Raw genomic sequence first — 15,560 nt, 5'->3', positions numbered from 1 at the left:
TTTATTTTAATCTCCTTTCCTTTCGATTCCTTTCCTTTCCATTACAGCAACCGTTTTATTTTTTTTTTTCAATTTAAGGGCTATTGCATATAGATAGCGATGGAACCCTGTGCAGGAACAATAGAGGCAAAAATTTGGTTGCTTCTACTCATATATGATCCTTTGGTTGGGGGGGGGGGGGGTGAAAAATAAGTTGTGAATTAGCTGCAACAAGGATAGTAAAGACGGGAAGGGAGAGAAAGAAGGTAGATGAAAGAAATGGAAAGGTGGACGACGGATGGTGTATTTAGATGTACTGAAAAAGTATATAATTTGTTCGATAAAAATGGGTTGGTTTATATAAAATTACCGTATTTTTGATGTCTTTGTCTACTCAAATTCAATTTCAAATTCAACAACAACAACAACAACAACAACAACAACCTACTGGATGACACATAGATTTTTGAGAGACAGCTTTGTTGCGAGATTAGTATACCATTTATCTGGTCATAAGTACTTTAGACACCCAGACGAGAAAGAAGATTACATCGTTCCAGAAAAGTATTATCCTGGATACTTTGAAAAAGAGAAGCGTGTAAGCGTTGGCAGCACTTCAGTTGTTGCTGGAAGTGACGATTTCGATCGTACAAAAGTTCAAGATGACGAACCGATTGAGTCTCAGGAGCCACAAGCACAACAAGAGCAAGAGCAAGAGCAAGAGCAAGAAGAAAAAGAAGGAGGAGGACAAGCACCTCGTGGTGTGTTGGACTCCCAGTCGTCAATGTTGACAACTGAGACCAAAGCTAATTTTACCAATGATGGCTACATTATTGTTGACTGGGAAGGTCCCGATGATCCAGATAATCCGTGTAATTGGCCGTGGTATGAGAAATCTTTTCTTATATTGGAGATTTCATTGTTGACCACTTCTGTATATATGGCATCTGCAGTGTATACACCGGGTATTGAGCAGATGCAGCAAGAGTTGGGATGGTCTACGGTTGAGTTGTCGTTGGGTGTTTTCCTATTTGTGTTGGGGTACGGCATTGGACCGCTATTGTGGTCACCGTTATCTGAGAATGCCATTTTTGGAAGGACTTCAATTTATATTGTGACACTATTTGTGTTTGTTGTATTGCAGATCCCTACTGCATTGACTCAAAATGTTGGTGGGTTTTGTATTTCGAGATTTCTTGCTGGTTTTTTTGGCAGTCCCTGTTTGGCTACTGGTGGTGCAAGTGTTGCCGATGTGACACATCCTTGGAATATACCCATATCTTTAGCGGTGTGGGCTATTGGTGCTGTAGCCGGCCCATCTATGGGTCCGTTTTTTGGCTCAATCTTGACCGTTAAAGGTGGGTGGAGGTGGTGTTTTTGGTTTATAATGATTATTTCTGGATTTGCATTAGCCGTTTTCAGTTTTTTGTTGCCCGAAACATATGCACCCACATTGTTGGCCAGGAAGGCCAAGAGGTTGCGGGCCAAGACGGGTAATCCCAAGATTACCAGTGCTGGAATATTGGAGAATGAGCTGAAAAGTTTCAAGCAGATATTGATTGAGACATTGTGGCGTCCAATTGAGATTACGGTGATGGAACCGGTTGTGTTGTTGATTGATATCTATATTGCCATGATCTATAGTATCTTGTATTTATTCTTTGAGGCTTTCCCTATATATTTTGTTGAGAATAGAGGGTTTACCTTGGTAGAGCTTGGATTGTGCTACTTGTCAATTTTAGTTGGTGTTTTGGTAACGGTTGTTTTTTATATTCCATTGATCCGCCACTTGTTTACCAAGCCGATATTGAACCATCAGCAAATATATCCCGAGGTGTTTATCCCATTGGCGATATTTGGCGGGTGTTTGCTTGCAGCAGGACTATTCATTTTTGCATGGTCGGCAACTACGTTTACGCACTGGATAGGTCCTTTGATAGGGGTGGCGATTATTGGTGGTGGTGCGTTTCTTATGTTCCAAACGCTTTTTAACTATATGAGTGCTTCGTTCAAGACCGAGTATATTGCATCGGTATATGCGTCAAATGATTTGGTGCGGTCTAGTGTCGCCTCGGTGTTTCCCATCTTTGGCTCTGCCTTGTTCAATAATCTAGCTATTGATAACTATCCTGTTGGGTGGGGTATGTGCTTGATAGCATTTATTGCAACAGGAATGATAGCCATCCCAGTGCTATTTTATTTAAACGGACCAAAGCTTAGGGCTAGGTCTAAGTATGCCAAAAGTGGATGAACCAAGGTAGTGAAAAAAAAATAAAATAAAAGTCGGTTCAAATCTGTATTTCACCCACCTGATCAAGCAATATAAGAACAAAAACAAAAAAAAAGAAAATTTTTAAAAAAAAATGCGTTTTTGCAACCGTTGGTCCTTACATGTCACGTGCGATATCGAATACTATTGTTGTACTATTTTTTTATTAGAAAGGATTTAGCATTGTGTAAGGATGTGACTTTATATTTATTTTATTATTTTTATTTTTATTTTATTTTATTTTATTTTTATTTTGGCTGAAATTCTTTCGGTCGACAGGCTCACGAATGTCACTACAAACTTTTACTTTTCTTGTATTGTGTCTCTCATACAATTTATATATATTGCCCAACGGATAAACTCTGAAGCCAATTGTTGTGTTCTTAGTATTTATTGTATAAATCTTTCTCTCTCCTCCCTCCAAAAAAAAAATTAATTAAAAACACCCAGTATTGGGAGGCTGATGCCGGGTAAAGGGATAGGTTTGAAGTGAAGTAAAAAAGAAGGATATTCATATTCATAAGACCTAATTTTTGTATACTTTAGAGCTTATAATTCAAGTTCCTTAACTTTGAATCTTTTTCTTTTTTTTCCTCTCTTTACAATGTTCTATGCTTTCTAGCTGATACTTGATATACCACCAGCAAGTGCATTTCAATATAATCTTTTAGTGACTACTCGTCTCTCTTTTTTATATTTCTTCTAGCAAAAAAGTTTTAGCTTAATCTTTTGCATCTGGACTACACACTATGATTACTAAGCTAGGACATGTGTTTACACTTGAGATAAAACAAAAAAAATAAAAGTAAACTGTTTTTAAAAGGATATGATAATAATAATGATAATGATATAGAGAGCAGCAAGCAACGATAAAGAGAGTACGAATAGATTGTTAATTTGTAATTTGTGTGTCTCTGTATCAAATTCATGGTAGCGTCGGCTGAATTAGTAATGGAAAAAAAAAAGATTAAAGGAAAAAGGAATTTGAAAGGAATTATTTTTTATTTTTTATTTTTTCTGTTGGTGAGGTGACGCATTATTATTATTATTCTCCCATGATATCCGATACATGGAAATTGAACAAAAAAAGAAAAAAAAAAAAAAAGAAAATGGAAGATTTGAAAGAAAGAGGGAGAGAGTGAGAGAGAGAGCAAAAAAAAAAATAATAATCCCCAGGAGGCAAGTTGGCGTAATTTAAAATTGCCATTTGAATTTTCATATCCTCCAACATTCCCTTCATTTTCTTCTCCTTCTTCCTCTTTTTTTTTTGCTTTCCTGCTTTCCTCCTCTTATTCCTCCTTCTTCTTTTTTCACATTTGCTCCATTCCTCAATTGACAATTAGTGCTTGAAGGAAACCCCCAATTTACACTTGAATTGAGAAATACTATATACCTGTGCCTTAACAACACCTAGACACACTAAAGTAATAATTACACCACCCTCCTCCCTTCCCCTCCTACACTAGCCATTAGCAACAATTGATCTCTTAAAAAAAAAAGAGAAAAGATCATTAGAAGCCGGAAACGTAAATAACCAAACAAGGATTAAGCAACTACAGTTTACCAACAACTAACTGTATACATACCTAAACTTGTCTATCTCCCCATTTCCAGATTCATATTCATACTCATATTAATATTAAAATAAAATTAAAATAAATTGAAATGACTGCATTTGGAAAATACTACACCATTGTTATTCTTGGAGCCAGTGGTGACTTGGCTGCCAAAAAGACTTTCCCAGCATTATACGGATTGTACAGAGAAAAACAATTGAGCCGCGACTGTCAGATTATTGGATACGCTAGATCAGACCTTAGTCCAGAGAAATTCCACGACAAGATCTCTCAACACCTCAAGGGTGGAGACGACGAGACCAAAAAGGGATTCTTGAAGCTTTGTACTTATGTCAGAGGCCAATACGACACCGACGAAGGCTACCAGAAATTAGAAAAGAGATGCACAGACTATGAAAGTCAACACTCTGATGAAAGACCAGAAAGATTATTCTACTTGGCCTTGCCTCCCTCCCAGTTCACCGAGGTATGTGAACACATCAAAAAGAATGTCTACCCAAAGAAGGACAATGGTATCATTAGAGTGGTTATCGAAAAACCATTTGGCCACGATTTGAAAAGTGCTAGAGAATTGCAAAACTCCATTGCTCCCTTGTTTAGCGAAGAGGAAATTTACAGAATTGACCACTACTTGGGTAAGGAAATGGTGAAAAACTTGCTTGTATTGAGATTTGGTAACGAATTGTTTAGCGGCGTTTGGAACAAGAGCCACATTGCCCTGATCCAAGTCAGCTTTAAAGAACCATTTGGAACCGAGGGAAGAGGCGGCTACTTTGACACCATTGGTATCATTAGAGACGTTATGCAAAACCACTTGTTGCAAATCTTGACTTTGTTAACCATGGACAGACCCGTCTCTTTTGATCCTGAAGCAGTAAGAGACGAGAAAGTGAAGGTATTGAAGGCATTTGACACTATTGACGCCAATGACGTGCTCGTGGGACAATACGACAAATCAGAAGACGGCAAGAAACCATCATACTTGGATGACGAAACCGTGGCCAAGGACTCAAAATGTATTACTTATTGTGCAATGGGTATCAAGATCCACAATGAGAGATGGGACGGCGTGCCAATGGTTTTGCGTGCTGGTAAGGCCTTGGATGAGGGTAAAGTGGAAATCAGAATCCAATTCAAACCTGTTGCTAGAGGCATGTTCAAAGATATCCACAGAAACGAATTGGTTATCAGAGTTCAACCAGACGAAGCCATCTACTTGAAGATCAACTCCAAGATCCCAGGTGTCTCAACAGAAACATCATTGACAGACTTGGACTTGACATATTCAAAACGATACTCCAAGGATTTCTGGATCCCAGAAGCCTACGAGTCCTTGTTGAGAGATGTCTTGCATGGCAACCACGCCAACTTTGTAAGAGACGACGAGTTGGATGTATCCTGGAAATTGTTCACGCCGTTCTTGGAGGCACTTGAAAATGATCCAAACTTGAACTTGGAGAAGTACCCATACGGATCTAAAGGACCAAAGGGGTTGAGAGATTTCTTGACAAAGCACGGTTACGTCTTTAACGAACCAGGTAGTTACCAATGGCCATTGACTGAGCCAGATGTCAAGGGAAAGATTTAGAGAAAATAAAAAAAGATGAAAAAAGAACAAAAAAACAGAACAGAAATAGACTTTTGGAATAACACCAATGAAGAAAAAGTAAATGCTTACCCGGAAAAGAGAGCCTAAATTTAAGAAAAGGAACAAAGAAAAAAAAAATAATATAGTAGAGCAACATATAGATATCTTACAGTTTCTCAATTTTCACAATTTTCACAATTTTCACAATTTTCTCATTTTTCCAACTCTCCACCTACTTTCCTCTTTTAAACTAACCATAAACAATTTACAACTACCAAGCCACCTCTATTTATTTTTTTAAAAGAAAAAAAAATTTTCAGATACATTTGCATTACAAACTCAACAAGTGCACAGAAGTTGTTACTGAGGTTAAGAAATCAAGGAAAACAAGCATTAAATATCATGATGAGGATCTTCATCTTCTCATAAACAAATGAGAAGAGGATAAAGAAAAAGAAAAAGAAAGACAAAAAAATTGATTCAAACCAACAAAGTTGACAGATTTAATCAGACATCCAAAGGAAGGTCGATTCGGCGGTCACCGACATACATGAATTAGGTTCGTGTTGTATGCTACCGAGGAAACTGCGAATGTTATGGTACGTTTTCATCACCTTAAATCTGTCAAAATTGCAAGAAAAAAAGAAAAAAAAAAAGAAATCAATTTCTCCTCTTCATCTTCCTCCTCCTATTTCTCTTCTCTTTATCCTCCTTCAATGATGTTTTTAAAAATTATTCTCCTTGCTCACCTCAATTCAAAAAAGTGAAAAAAACAAAATGTCTATTCACTTCCCCTTCAGTTGCTTTTGTTGTCGTTTGTAAAACACCACCACAAGATGGATACTTATTTTAAAAAAAACCGATCCTACCTTGCGATGAGTATCCTCCCACAAACCTTAAAAACTTTAATCATAACCACATCGAGAACGCATCAAAGATGCACCTCAACTCACAAAATCATAATCAATGTAGAAGAAATTTTTTTTTATTTTCTGATTCAATTTGAGCAAAAAAGATGAGAAAAGTTTGTTGATAGATCAGAAATGTAGATACTGGCAAGTATAAGCACACTAAGCCCGTTACACCCAGAAGGTGTAACAAGGAGAAGTGGCAGGTATTTGTCGTTGTCTGTATAAAATCATAGTCGAATCAGACTAGGAAAGAAGTGAACTAAAATTCATCATCTCAAACAAACCCTTCTCTTCATCTTCTTCACAAATGAATGAAAAAAAAGCAGAAAAAAAAATTTAATACATTGACTGTATACTTTGTGATTGTGGTAAGATCAAAGTAATTATATTGGAAAGTATTGTGGGTGAGTTTGGTTGAAATGAACTCATTGTATGGAGCTTTAGCTCCATCAATTCAGTTCACGACAACCTTAGGTTTTGAACTTGGTGATTGTGGTTATAAGAAGAAAAAAGTAAAAGAAGAAGAAGAAAGAGATGAGAAGAGGGATCAAATTTTTCTGGTGAATTCGAGCATTTATATAATTTTTTTTTTGCTCACTGGATGGTATATAATGCGATGGACGGGAGACTTATATGCAGGTAGAGAGACCATACAGACAAATATTTTCAGTTTATAAGTTTTGTGTATAACCTCACTGCCAGCACTGATTTTTGAAGTTCATCTCTAAAGAGGGAAAAGTTCCACGATTTTCCATCTGAGCTGGCAAGTTCAAAGCTAGGACCAAAATCTGGTGATCCATGAACAGCAGCAGTTCAACATGAACATTTTGACATTCTGGAAAAATGATTTTGAAAACATTGCTAGCTGTCTCTTTTTTTTTCACCAATTCACCAATTCACCACCTCACTAACTTATTTTTTCATTATTTACTTCTTTATTTATTTACTCTTTCCCCGACTCAGCACTCTACTGAAAACTAGAAACAAAGATTACAATAAAAAAAAAGAAACACACTAATCTAAACTCAACACCTAATCCAAGGCTGGTCCAATGGCCATGATTGCAAAATTGTTTTTATTAGCCTCGTCTGTATTGTCAATGTAAAATTGAATCTTATCTACAATTTTTTGCTCTTGAATCAAGTTTTCATTCGTCACATCACTTGCAGTTCCGAGATCTATAGGACCGTTTCGCCTTCCATCTAGTTCATACAAGTGATTGTCTTTGCCCTTTATGAATGAAATGAAATGGAATTCAACATTTGCTCCCGCCTCGGGTGCCTCGGTTTGTCCCTGTGATCCGTAATTCTCATCCAATTGAATTCTGCGTTCCAAATCTTCAATCAAAAGACTGGTCTCTTGAACGGATTTATTTGGACCCAAATTTGCAGTAATGTCGCTTATTATCAGATTGGAAATGTTCAAGTCAGATGGGAGGTTCGTGAGAATATGCAAAAGCGCATATAAGCCACATCCATTGCCAATGGTTTGCTTTAACCAGTTGATGTTGGGGTTGCTATTGTCGTAAACTCTTTTTTGTTGATCAGTTTCCTTCCTATATGACTCGTACCCTGGAGTTAAAGGAAATAACAAAATAATCCCAGATATTGGTTGTGGTAAAAATGCAATAAGATCAGGGTCCGTTAACGAGTAGACATCATGGAACTGCAAGAGTGGCGAGAGTCCCAACTTGTGTGCGAGATCAGAAAAGATCTGTGGATTAGACTCGAGTGGAATCACCAGCTTGGAGTCAGACATTGATGAAAAAAAAAATAAATTATACTAGCCAATTGAAATAATAAAACCAAAGAAAATAACTGTCCTATGGGTTTAAGTAATACAAAGAATAAATAAGTTTTGACTATTGAACGTTATTATCTAGTAATTGAAAAAGTGCACATGTGTGCATGTGTGTGTGCATGTGAGTGAGTGAGTGAGTGTGTGTGTGTGTGTCAAGGGACATGAGTCTCACATCTCACATAATAATAGTTGATGGCGGGGAAAGTTAAGATATTTAGTGTCGGAAAAAAACAAACGAGAATGACAACAACAGATTGTCGTGAATTACCTTGACTAAAAATATATCCTTTTTTTTTTCTTTTTCCCGCGACAGCGGTGAAAATCATCAACAAACCATCAACAAATCATTAGCGAGAGATTTAGCATTACTAATACACACATCGTGAGCTACGCGGCGTTATTTTTTGCAGTCAAACGACATAACAAACCATTAACCTAGTCAGTGAATACCACATATTAATACGATAGCTTTACTAGTCATCATTATCATTACCATTGTCGTTACCATAATCACTTAATATTGCCCTAAAAATAAAAGCTTCTCTCGATGAGAGGAAGGTCATACTATGCCGTAATCTCAATCTTATGGCTAGTATGCCTCAGTATTGTCTCTATATCTTATTACGTGCTGCCACAGGACCCTTTAGGAAATGAATATAATAGTGGAAATAATGAATACGTCAATAATCACAAGTCTAAGCTTTCCAACTACTGTCAGGCTTCAAAGATTATTGGCGATTTATTTACGGGGATAATCATTGCTTCGTTTTCATTCATTATAAAATTCATTTATCAATTAATCTTTGCAGCCACCTCAAGTTTTGTGTCATCAGCCGGCCTGATGTCATCCACTCCTATTCAATCACATTTCTTGACATTTTATTATCCAATAACGGAAGAATTGTTGAAACTTGGCTTAGTATTGTACCACGGCACAAAGGCATCATATCAATTAACACCTTTTGATATATGCCTCATCTGGGCTGGGTATACGCTACCTTCTTTAAGAGTATACTTGTACAGTCCGGAAAACTATGTTCAACATTATGCCAAATTTTTGCAGTATTACAACTTGTGGCTCAACCAGGACGCTTATCGGAATAGATACAGTGTAGATAATGACCAGGAAGTAACTGAGTTGTGGAAGACAATGCTTGTTGAAGGTAAAGTAGAGCCAAATGCTTTAGCAAGTGCAGGGTCAGGCAAAAATCAGTCTTTAAGGCACTCGACATCGAGTGAGGACTCTGGAAACACGATTATTAGTAAGATAGCCAGTAGGAAGTTGAGTTATAAAGTCTTGCCATCCGAGTTCAAAACAACTCGACAAACTGAATTCAATACATTGAGCCAAACAGATGAGTCAGTAAGATCATCAGTTGCTGTTATACCGCCATGTCCTGTTGATATTGCTCCTCCTTCTGCAGCAAGGCGGTTGTCATTTACAGAAGATGGCGGTGTCAAAAACTACAAATCGTGTTCTGATTTAATTCATAGGCTATACTCAGTGTCCCCTAAAGACACCTACCACTTAAATACCGCAGTTGCGATTGCTACTTTTGAGGATTTCGACGAGAATCCTCCACCAAAATCCATGGAGGGAACTCATTTCCCTGATCTAAAGCTAGCGGGACTAGCTAGAGATCATATATTACCTGAGGTGGAAGAAGTTTATGAGAATATTGATGAACTGCCGACAGATGTGGAATCATTGAATGGCCATTCTAGTGACAACGACGAAACTGAACCACAGTCGCAACAACAATCACAAAATAAATGCAACAGAGTACATTACACGAAAAGACAAATACTCATCAATCTTATAAACAGGTTGGCATGGCTTTTGCCACCGTTTTTACCAATACAGTCAGATATCAATGGTGCTGGTGTTACTTCTTCATCTTCTTCATCTTCTTCATCTTCTTCATCATCTTCTTCTTCATTCTCCACACCTTTCCCCCCTGACACTGCTATCCAAGTCAACGAGCGGTACCCTTTACTAAAGAGCAGTCTTTCGCACTATCGTCTAGGTCAAGAGCAACACGCTGATCTCGAAAACGGTACACATCTCATGCACAATGTTCAAACATTCCCCACACATACGAGCGGGTCCCATCGGGTTTTCCATTTCCAAGCGTTTATGTCTTACTATTATGACCTCTCACTTAGTCTGGTGACATTGGGATTTAGTCCCGATGCATGGTTCATGAGGTATGGCCAATTGATTGTTGATGCCTCATGGGGGTGGGTGCTTCTTGACGAGTTAAATTACTTGGTTTGGCAATTGCTTACTTTTATAATATTGGGGTTCTACGTTTTAAAATGTCCTAGTGATTTGAACACTGACATGATGCCCATTTCATCATGCATAGGTGTTCTTTTATCTGTGATTGTACCCAAGTTGTTTAAACTCAACTTTTTACATAATTGCATGTACGAATTTGATATTAGATTGGTGATGATATGCGAACTGTTGGTGAATTTGGGAATAATAATTATGATTCTAATTTGTCTATTTCTATTCTAAACATTTTAATAAATATTACACAATTGATCTCTTTATTTTTTTTATTTTTTGCTTTTTTAATTAAAAAAAGCTGTATGAAAATAAAAAAGAGCCTTTCTTTCTTTACTTATTCAATGATTTTCTCCTCACTTGGCTTAAAATTGTCTAAAAATTTTGGATTGATGTATGAAAAGTCTTTCATGTAAAATGTTTGCTTCAGAGATAAGTGACTAGCGTGCTGGTGTGGCGTAAACTCCATCTCGGTGAAGTCAGAATCAAAGTTTTCAGCTAATATAGGGTCGGTGATGATAGGCAATATTGGAGGTAAGAAATCATCATCATCATCATCATCATCATCATCATCATGTTTATTATCAAAGCTGTCAATAGTTTCCAATTTCCTCCAGTCAATGTGGCGAAAAAAATTGTGTTTTTTGAATCTTTCCCAGTCTTCATCGACATTTAATCTCTTGTTCGGGTCAACTTGCAATAATTTGCGTAATATATCCTTGGCATCTGTGCTTAAGTAAAACGGAAACTTTAAATTTTTCTTAAAATTTTTAATCTTTTGCAACACCTTGTCTGCATTCAGGCCGGGGAATGGCGGTGAGCCTGTAAGCAAGTCGAACGCGACGCATCCCAAGCTCCACCAATCAACAAGGTAATCGTATTCTTGGCCTTCAATGACTTCGGGTGCCATGTACTGAATTGTACCGGTCATCGAATTTAGTTTCTTGCTGGGGTCATCAGAATCTGGCGCAACTTTGCTCAAGCCAAAATCAGTCAAGACCAAGTCACCTCTAGCATTCAACATGCAATTTTCTGGTTTCAAGTCTCTGTAAATAACTTTGACTCTTGTGTGTAAGTAGTGGAGTGCCAAACTGCATTGTGCAATGTAGTAAGCGGCACTTTTTTCACTCATAAACTTTTCCATTGACAAGTGATGGAACAATTCCCCACCTTGTAAGTATTCTAGGATGAGGTACAACTTATTGTTGTCCTGAAAAGCATAGTATAGCTTGACAATGTTTGGGTGATTGACAATCTCCAAGATTTGTTTCTCACTAAGTGTACGTTGATAATTTTTCGCGTGCAATTTAGGTTCTGTTGTTGGTATTGTTGTTGGTATTGTTGCATTTGGGTCGGATTCTGGTACGTCGCCCTCATCTTGGTTGATGATAAGTGATGCCTTTTGTAGTTGTTTCAGCGCAAAGAGCTTGCCAGTACGTACTTCCCGTACAAGTAAAACTTTGCCGTATGATCCTTTCCCCAAGACTTTTATTGGCTCAAAATCAGTTAGTTTGGGTTTATAAATGGGAGCTTGCAGAGCCCGAATACTCTCTGTTCCATCAACAAATGTAGTGTTATCTATCACCAAGCTTGAGGATATAAAGTCTTCTTGTCCAATTCTGACCTCATACGAAGAGACTATTGAGGATTTGCGACGCGGTCTAGCAAAGGGTGGTCTTTGGCTAGAATCAAGGTTAGGTACTTGCAATTGCCGTAGGTCGCCATGTATCCTGATTGGCGCGCTCTCAGTAGGATAATAGTCTCGAACTGCATGGTTCTCGTTGAATCTATCGTCCTCATCACCTTGATCTTCGTCTACTTCTGGTATATCATTGTTATTGTTGCAATTCTTATCGTTGATGTCATTGTTTAAATCCTCAGTATCGAGTAGCTTATAGTTGAGTTGCATGTCGGGGTTATGGCGCAAACCTAGACTCAATTTGGATATACCATTTGCAAGCAGCTGTTGTTGTTGTTGCTGCTCGTAGCCATCCATATCAAATATATCGGCCATCTTGTATCCCGTTTAAAGTGCTAGTATATATATATATATATATATATATATATATATATATATGTAAATGTAAATGAATAAATAATTTAATAAATAAATTTATATGTTTTATGTGAAGAGTTAACTGCGAGTATGTTGTATCCGTATATGAAAAAAGTTGTGATTATGTCGAGCTTGTATCCTATTCTTGTTTAAATGGTCGTCATGGTTAGAATGTGGTGCAGTTCCATTTGAATCGGGCCCCGTGTCTACTCTTACAATTTATTGTTTAAAGCACCAACTTAAAAATCCTCGCAATATCCTTTTTCCTTCTGTTGTATAGTCTTTTTCTCTCTTCTTTACCCGCAACTCAAATTTAGAATGGAAAATTTCAAAAATAAAAAAATAAAAAAAAAATTAGAATTTAAAAATCCAAGACGCAGCACCGCAAGTCTCAGGTTAAAGCATGAGATCACGTGTTCACTTTGTTGTATTCCTGCTACTTCTATGCAAAATGTTAACATTCTGCATCACTCTATGTAAATACCGGGCCACGAGAATAAAGAATGGTTGTTTAGATGCAACAAGGAAAGTTTGGATTGAGTGAATGATGAAAAAAAAAAAACCAGAATGAACATGTAAGCAACAGTGATTGTATTGGAATTTTTTTACATTTTATTATATTAAAGCTCTTTGAATCGACATAAAGTCAATTACTAGTCAAGAGCACTTGTTTCCATAGCTGCTTTTTTTGTTCTTCATTATATTGCAGAGTTATATAATAGTGTTACATGATAGTGTTACATTACAGGCATTATATTTTATTATACAATAGCATATTCATGTCCTCCTCGGCCAATGTATTGCATTGCACATTTTAACGTCACTAAAATTGAGCCTTGATATACAATTTCCGTTTCAATTGCACATAATCCAAAAGCAAAGCGTCGCTGTTTATATAGATTTCTTGTGCTTGTCCAAATGCGTTCTTCTCACCTTCCGATAATGTTGGTGTGTATATACTAATGGGACTTTTGGTCTTTGTTGGACTTGCGGCTGCAATCGAGTTTGGTCTATGCCCACCAATACAGTCCTTTAATACAATAGGCTTCAAAGCTGGATCGCGAAAAAATATGCTCAACTTGACATCGTTAACGTTAATATCCTGTCGCTTGGTCATAATTTTAAAGAGAATAACGTTGATGAGCTCATTGATGTTTCGAAGTTTATCTTTTCTAAGCTTGATTGCAATGAAGTTTGCAGACTGGTTTAGTTGTTTACCATCTAATAGCAGTATCAGCAGCAGTTGCAGTTGCAGTTGCAGTGGCAATTGCAAAGGTGTATTGTATTCTTGAAGATAAATGTTTAGTTTCAAAATGGAATCGGCTTCAGAGGCGGGAGTGCTATGCACCAGATGTGAGCTAGGGTAAGCCGATGGCGGACCTGCAATCAGATGTCTATTACTAGCTTTTTTGCTGTTGCTTCTGCTTCTCGTGGGGGTAGTGTTAAAGTTGGTGTTACTGGTGTTACCAGTGGTACTGGTGTTACTAATGTTACTAGTGTTACTGGTGGTACTGGCAATATTAGAGTGGGAGCGGAGGGTTGAGCTTCGTCTTGGCGCAACTACAGACGGCTTTGAACTTGGGTTTGGTTCCGGGATTGGCATCACTACATCATTCGGGTATTGGCCTGGAGAGGAAACTTTTACTTCTGGAACTGACAGGTATCCATCAACAGAGCTATAGCGCTTCTCGCTTGACTTGTTTCGAATGGATGAGTTTGTGCTCTTTTCTCTTTTTGGGGTAGACAATGTTGTTGGACATGGTCGAGCTGGTGATCTAATAGGGATACTTGTGTCAAAGGAGTCAATTGTGGTGTCGTATACAGTAAAAGTCGAGTCATTGATGTCAATTTTTGAGACATCAATGAGATCAGAGTTATTGTTGGAAGGTGGGTAGCTTGACTGTGGAGTGTTTTGAAAAATATTATTTTGTGGTGAAAGTGATGAGGTTTTTGAAGATAAGGAAAGTGTCTTGATTTGTTTCTCCGAAAGGGTATCAAATCTGTTTAGTGCTGGAAATACAAATGTGTGAGTGGGCAGAGTCGTTGGTGTTGTTTGAAACTTCTGTGTCTTGTAAACAGTGCGATTAGTTTGTGGTTGTTGCTGCAATTCACCACCATAATGTTTTTTTAGGTCGTTTTCTTTTCCCAAATCAGTCAATTGTTTGCCAGTCGGCAGTGATTTTGTTGTGTGTCGTCCAAACATGCCTGATAGTCTTTTGAATATTCTTGAGGGTGATTTAATGTTTGGTTTTTCCTCTAATAATGATTCATTTTGTTGCTTCAAAAACGGTGAATGGGGTTCAAGGTAATTTGGTGGTAGACTCATGCGTTTAGTAGGAGTCTTTTTGAAATCAGTTTGGGGTGTTTTAAGCTCAAACATTGGTTCCTTGCAGGTGCTTATAAATATTTCATTTGTAGGTGTTTTTGGCGAAGGTGGTGCACTTGGTGTTTGCGAAAAGCTTGCACCATTAGCCATGGGCGTTCGCAATCCTGTTTTTAGAGGACTATTGTTGGTGCTGGGTTGCCTTTGCGGTTCTTTCATATTCCTCGTTGCTGATTTAGTAGTGGTGGTGGTAGTATTATTATTGATATTATTATTGATATTGTTATTTTTGTTGTTGTTATTATTATTAGTAGTAGTGGTGGTGGAGGGAGCAGTGGGTGATGTAGAGTTCACTGAACTCGGCAGATTTACTGAAAAAGTCAGTAGCCGATAAGTAAACTTTTGATATTTGAGGTTTTGGAGTTCCTTGGTATTGGAGCTGTCCAGGTCAGGCTCTTCGGGTAGTTCCAATGGCGGTGTAGTGTATAAGCTCATTGGCCTTGATCTGGTAGAATTATGAGGCTTTCCTGCCATATTTGCAGAAACCGTTGACATTTTAAATTAAGGTTAACCTTCTTCTTGTTAATTTTGAGTTTTCTTTTCTTTTCTTTTCATCCAAAAAAGAAGGATGAAAAGTTAAAAAAAAATATAAAAAAAAAAGAAACGAGAATCGAAAAGGAATCGAAAAGGAAACTAAAAGCAAAAGGGAAGGATCTAACCTTACGATAAAGTTGAGATGGTATGTTAAAAGTGGTTCGTTGATT

At 37.5% G+C, this 15,560-nt stretch overlaps 6 protein-coding genes across 6 annotated transcripts; 3 read left to right on the top strand and 3 right to left on the bottom strand. All coding sequences in view use genetic code 12, as the record gives it.

Annotated features, from left to right (window-relative positions):
- Positions 1 to 430: 430 nt before the first annotated feature.
- On the top strand, positions 431 to 2,230 carry MDR1_1 (GTPase-activating protein; the record flags this gene model as incomplete). Its single annotated transcript, XM_001527942.2, has 1 exon — positions 431 to 2,230. The coding sequence occupies one exon, from the start codon at positions 431 to 433 to the stop codon at positions 2,228 to 2,230; it is 1,800 nt and encodes a 599-aa protein (XP_001527992.2).
- Positions 2,231 to 3,913: 1,683 nt separating this feature from the next.
- Positions 3,914 to 5,413, top strand: ZWF1 (Glucose-6-phosphate 1-dehydrogenase; the record flags this gene model as incomplete). Its single annotated transcript, XM_001527941.2, has 1 exon — positions 3,914 to 5,413. One exon carries the CDS (start codon positions 3,914 to 3,916, stop codon positions 5,411 to 5,413), a length of 1,500 nt encoding a protein of 499 aa, XP_001527991.2.
- A 1,943-nt stretch (positions 5,414 to 7,356) lies between these two features.
- YUH1 (ubiquitinyl hydrolase 1) lies at positions 7,357 to 8,082 on the bottom strand (the record flags this gene model as incomplete). Its single annotated transcript, XM_001527940.1, has 1 exon — positions 7,357 to 8,082. The coding sequence occupies one exon, from the start codon at positions 8,080 to 8,082 to the stop codon at positions 7,357 to 7,359; it is 726 nt and encodes a 241-aa protein (XP_001527990.2).
- Positions 8,083 to 8,671: 589 nt separating this feature from the next.
- Positions 8,672 to 10,648, top strand: PVL30_000494 (uncharacterized protein; the record flags this gene model as incomplete). The annotated part of the gene is made up of 1 exon (XM_001527939.2): positions 8,672 to 10,648. One exon carries the CDS (start codon positions 8,672 to 8,674, stop codon positions 10,646 to 10,648), a length of 1,977 nt encoding a protein of 658 aa, XP_001527989.2.
- Positions 10,649 to 10,754: 106 nt separating this feature from the next.
- On the bottom strand, positions 10,755 to 12,431 carry PVL30_000493 (uncharacterized protein; the record flags this gene model as incomplete). The annotated part of the gene is made up of 1 exon (XM_001527938.2): positions 10,755 to 12,431. One exon carries the CDS (start codon positions 12,429 to 12,431, stop codon positions 10,755 to 10,757), a length of 1,677 nt encoding a protein of 558 aa, XP_001527988.2.
- An 865-nt stretch (positions 12,432 to 13,296) lies between these two features.
- On the bottom strand, positions 13,297 to 15,351 carry PVL30_000492 (uncharacterized protein; the record flags this gene model as incomplete). Its single annotated transcript, XM_001527937.2, has 1 exon — positions 13,297 to 15,351. One exon carries the CDS (start codon positions 15,349 to 15,351, stop codon positions 13,297 to 13,299), a length of 2,055 nt encoding a protein of 684 aa, XP_001527987.2.
- Positions 15,352 to 15,560: the final 209 nt, after the last annotated feature.

This window comes from Lodderomyces elongisporus, chromosome 1 (assembly GCF_030384665.1).
Source record: "Lodderomyces elongisporus chromosome 1, complete sequence".
Lineage (NCBI taxonomy): Eukaryota > Fungi > Ascomycota > Pichiomycetes > Serinales > Debaryomycetaceae > Lodderomyces > Lodderomyces elongisporus.
The sequence above is the reverse complement of the archived record's forward strand: the minus strand, read 5'-3'. Positions and strand labels throughout refer to the sequence as shown.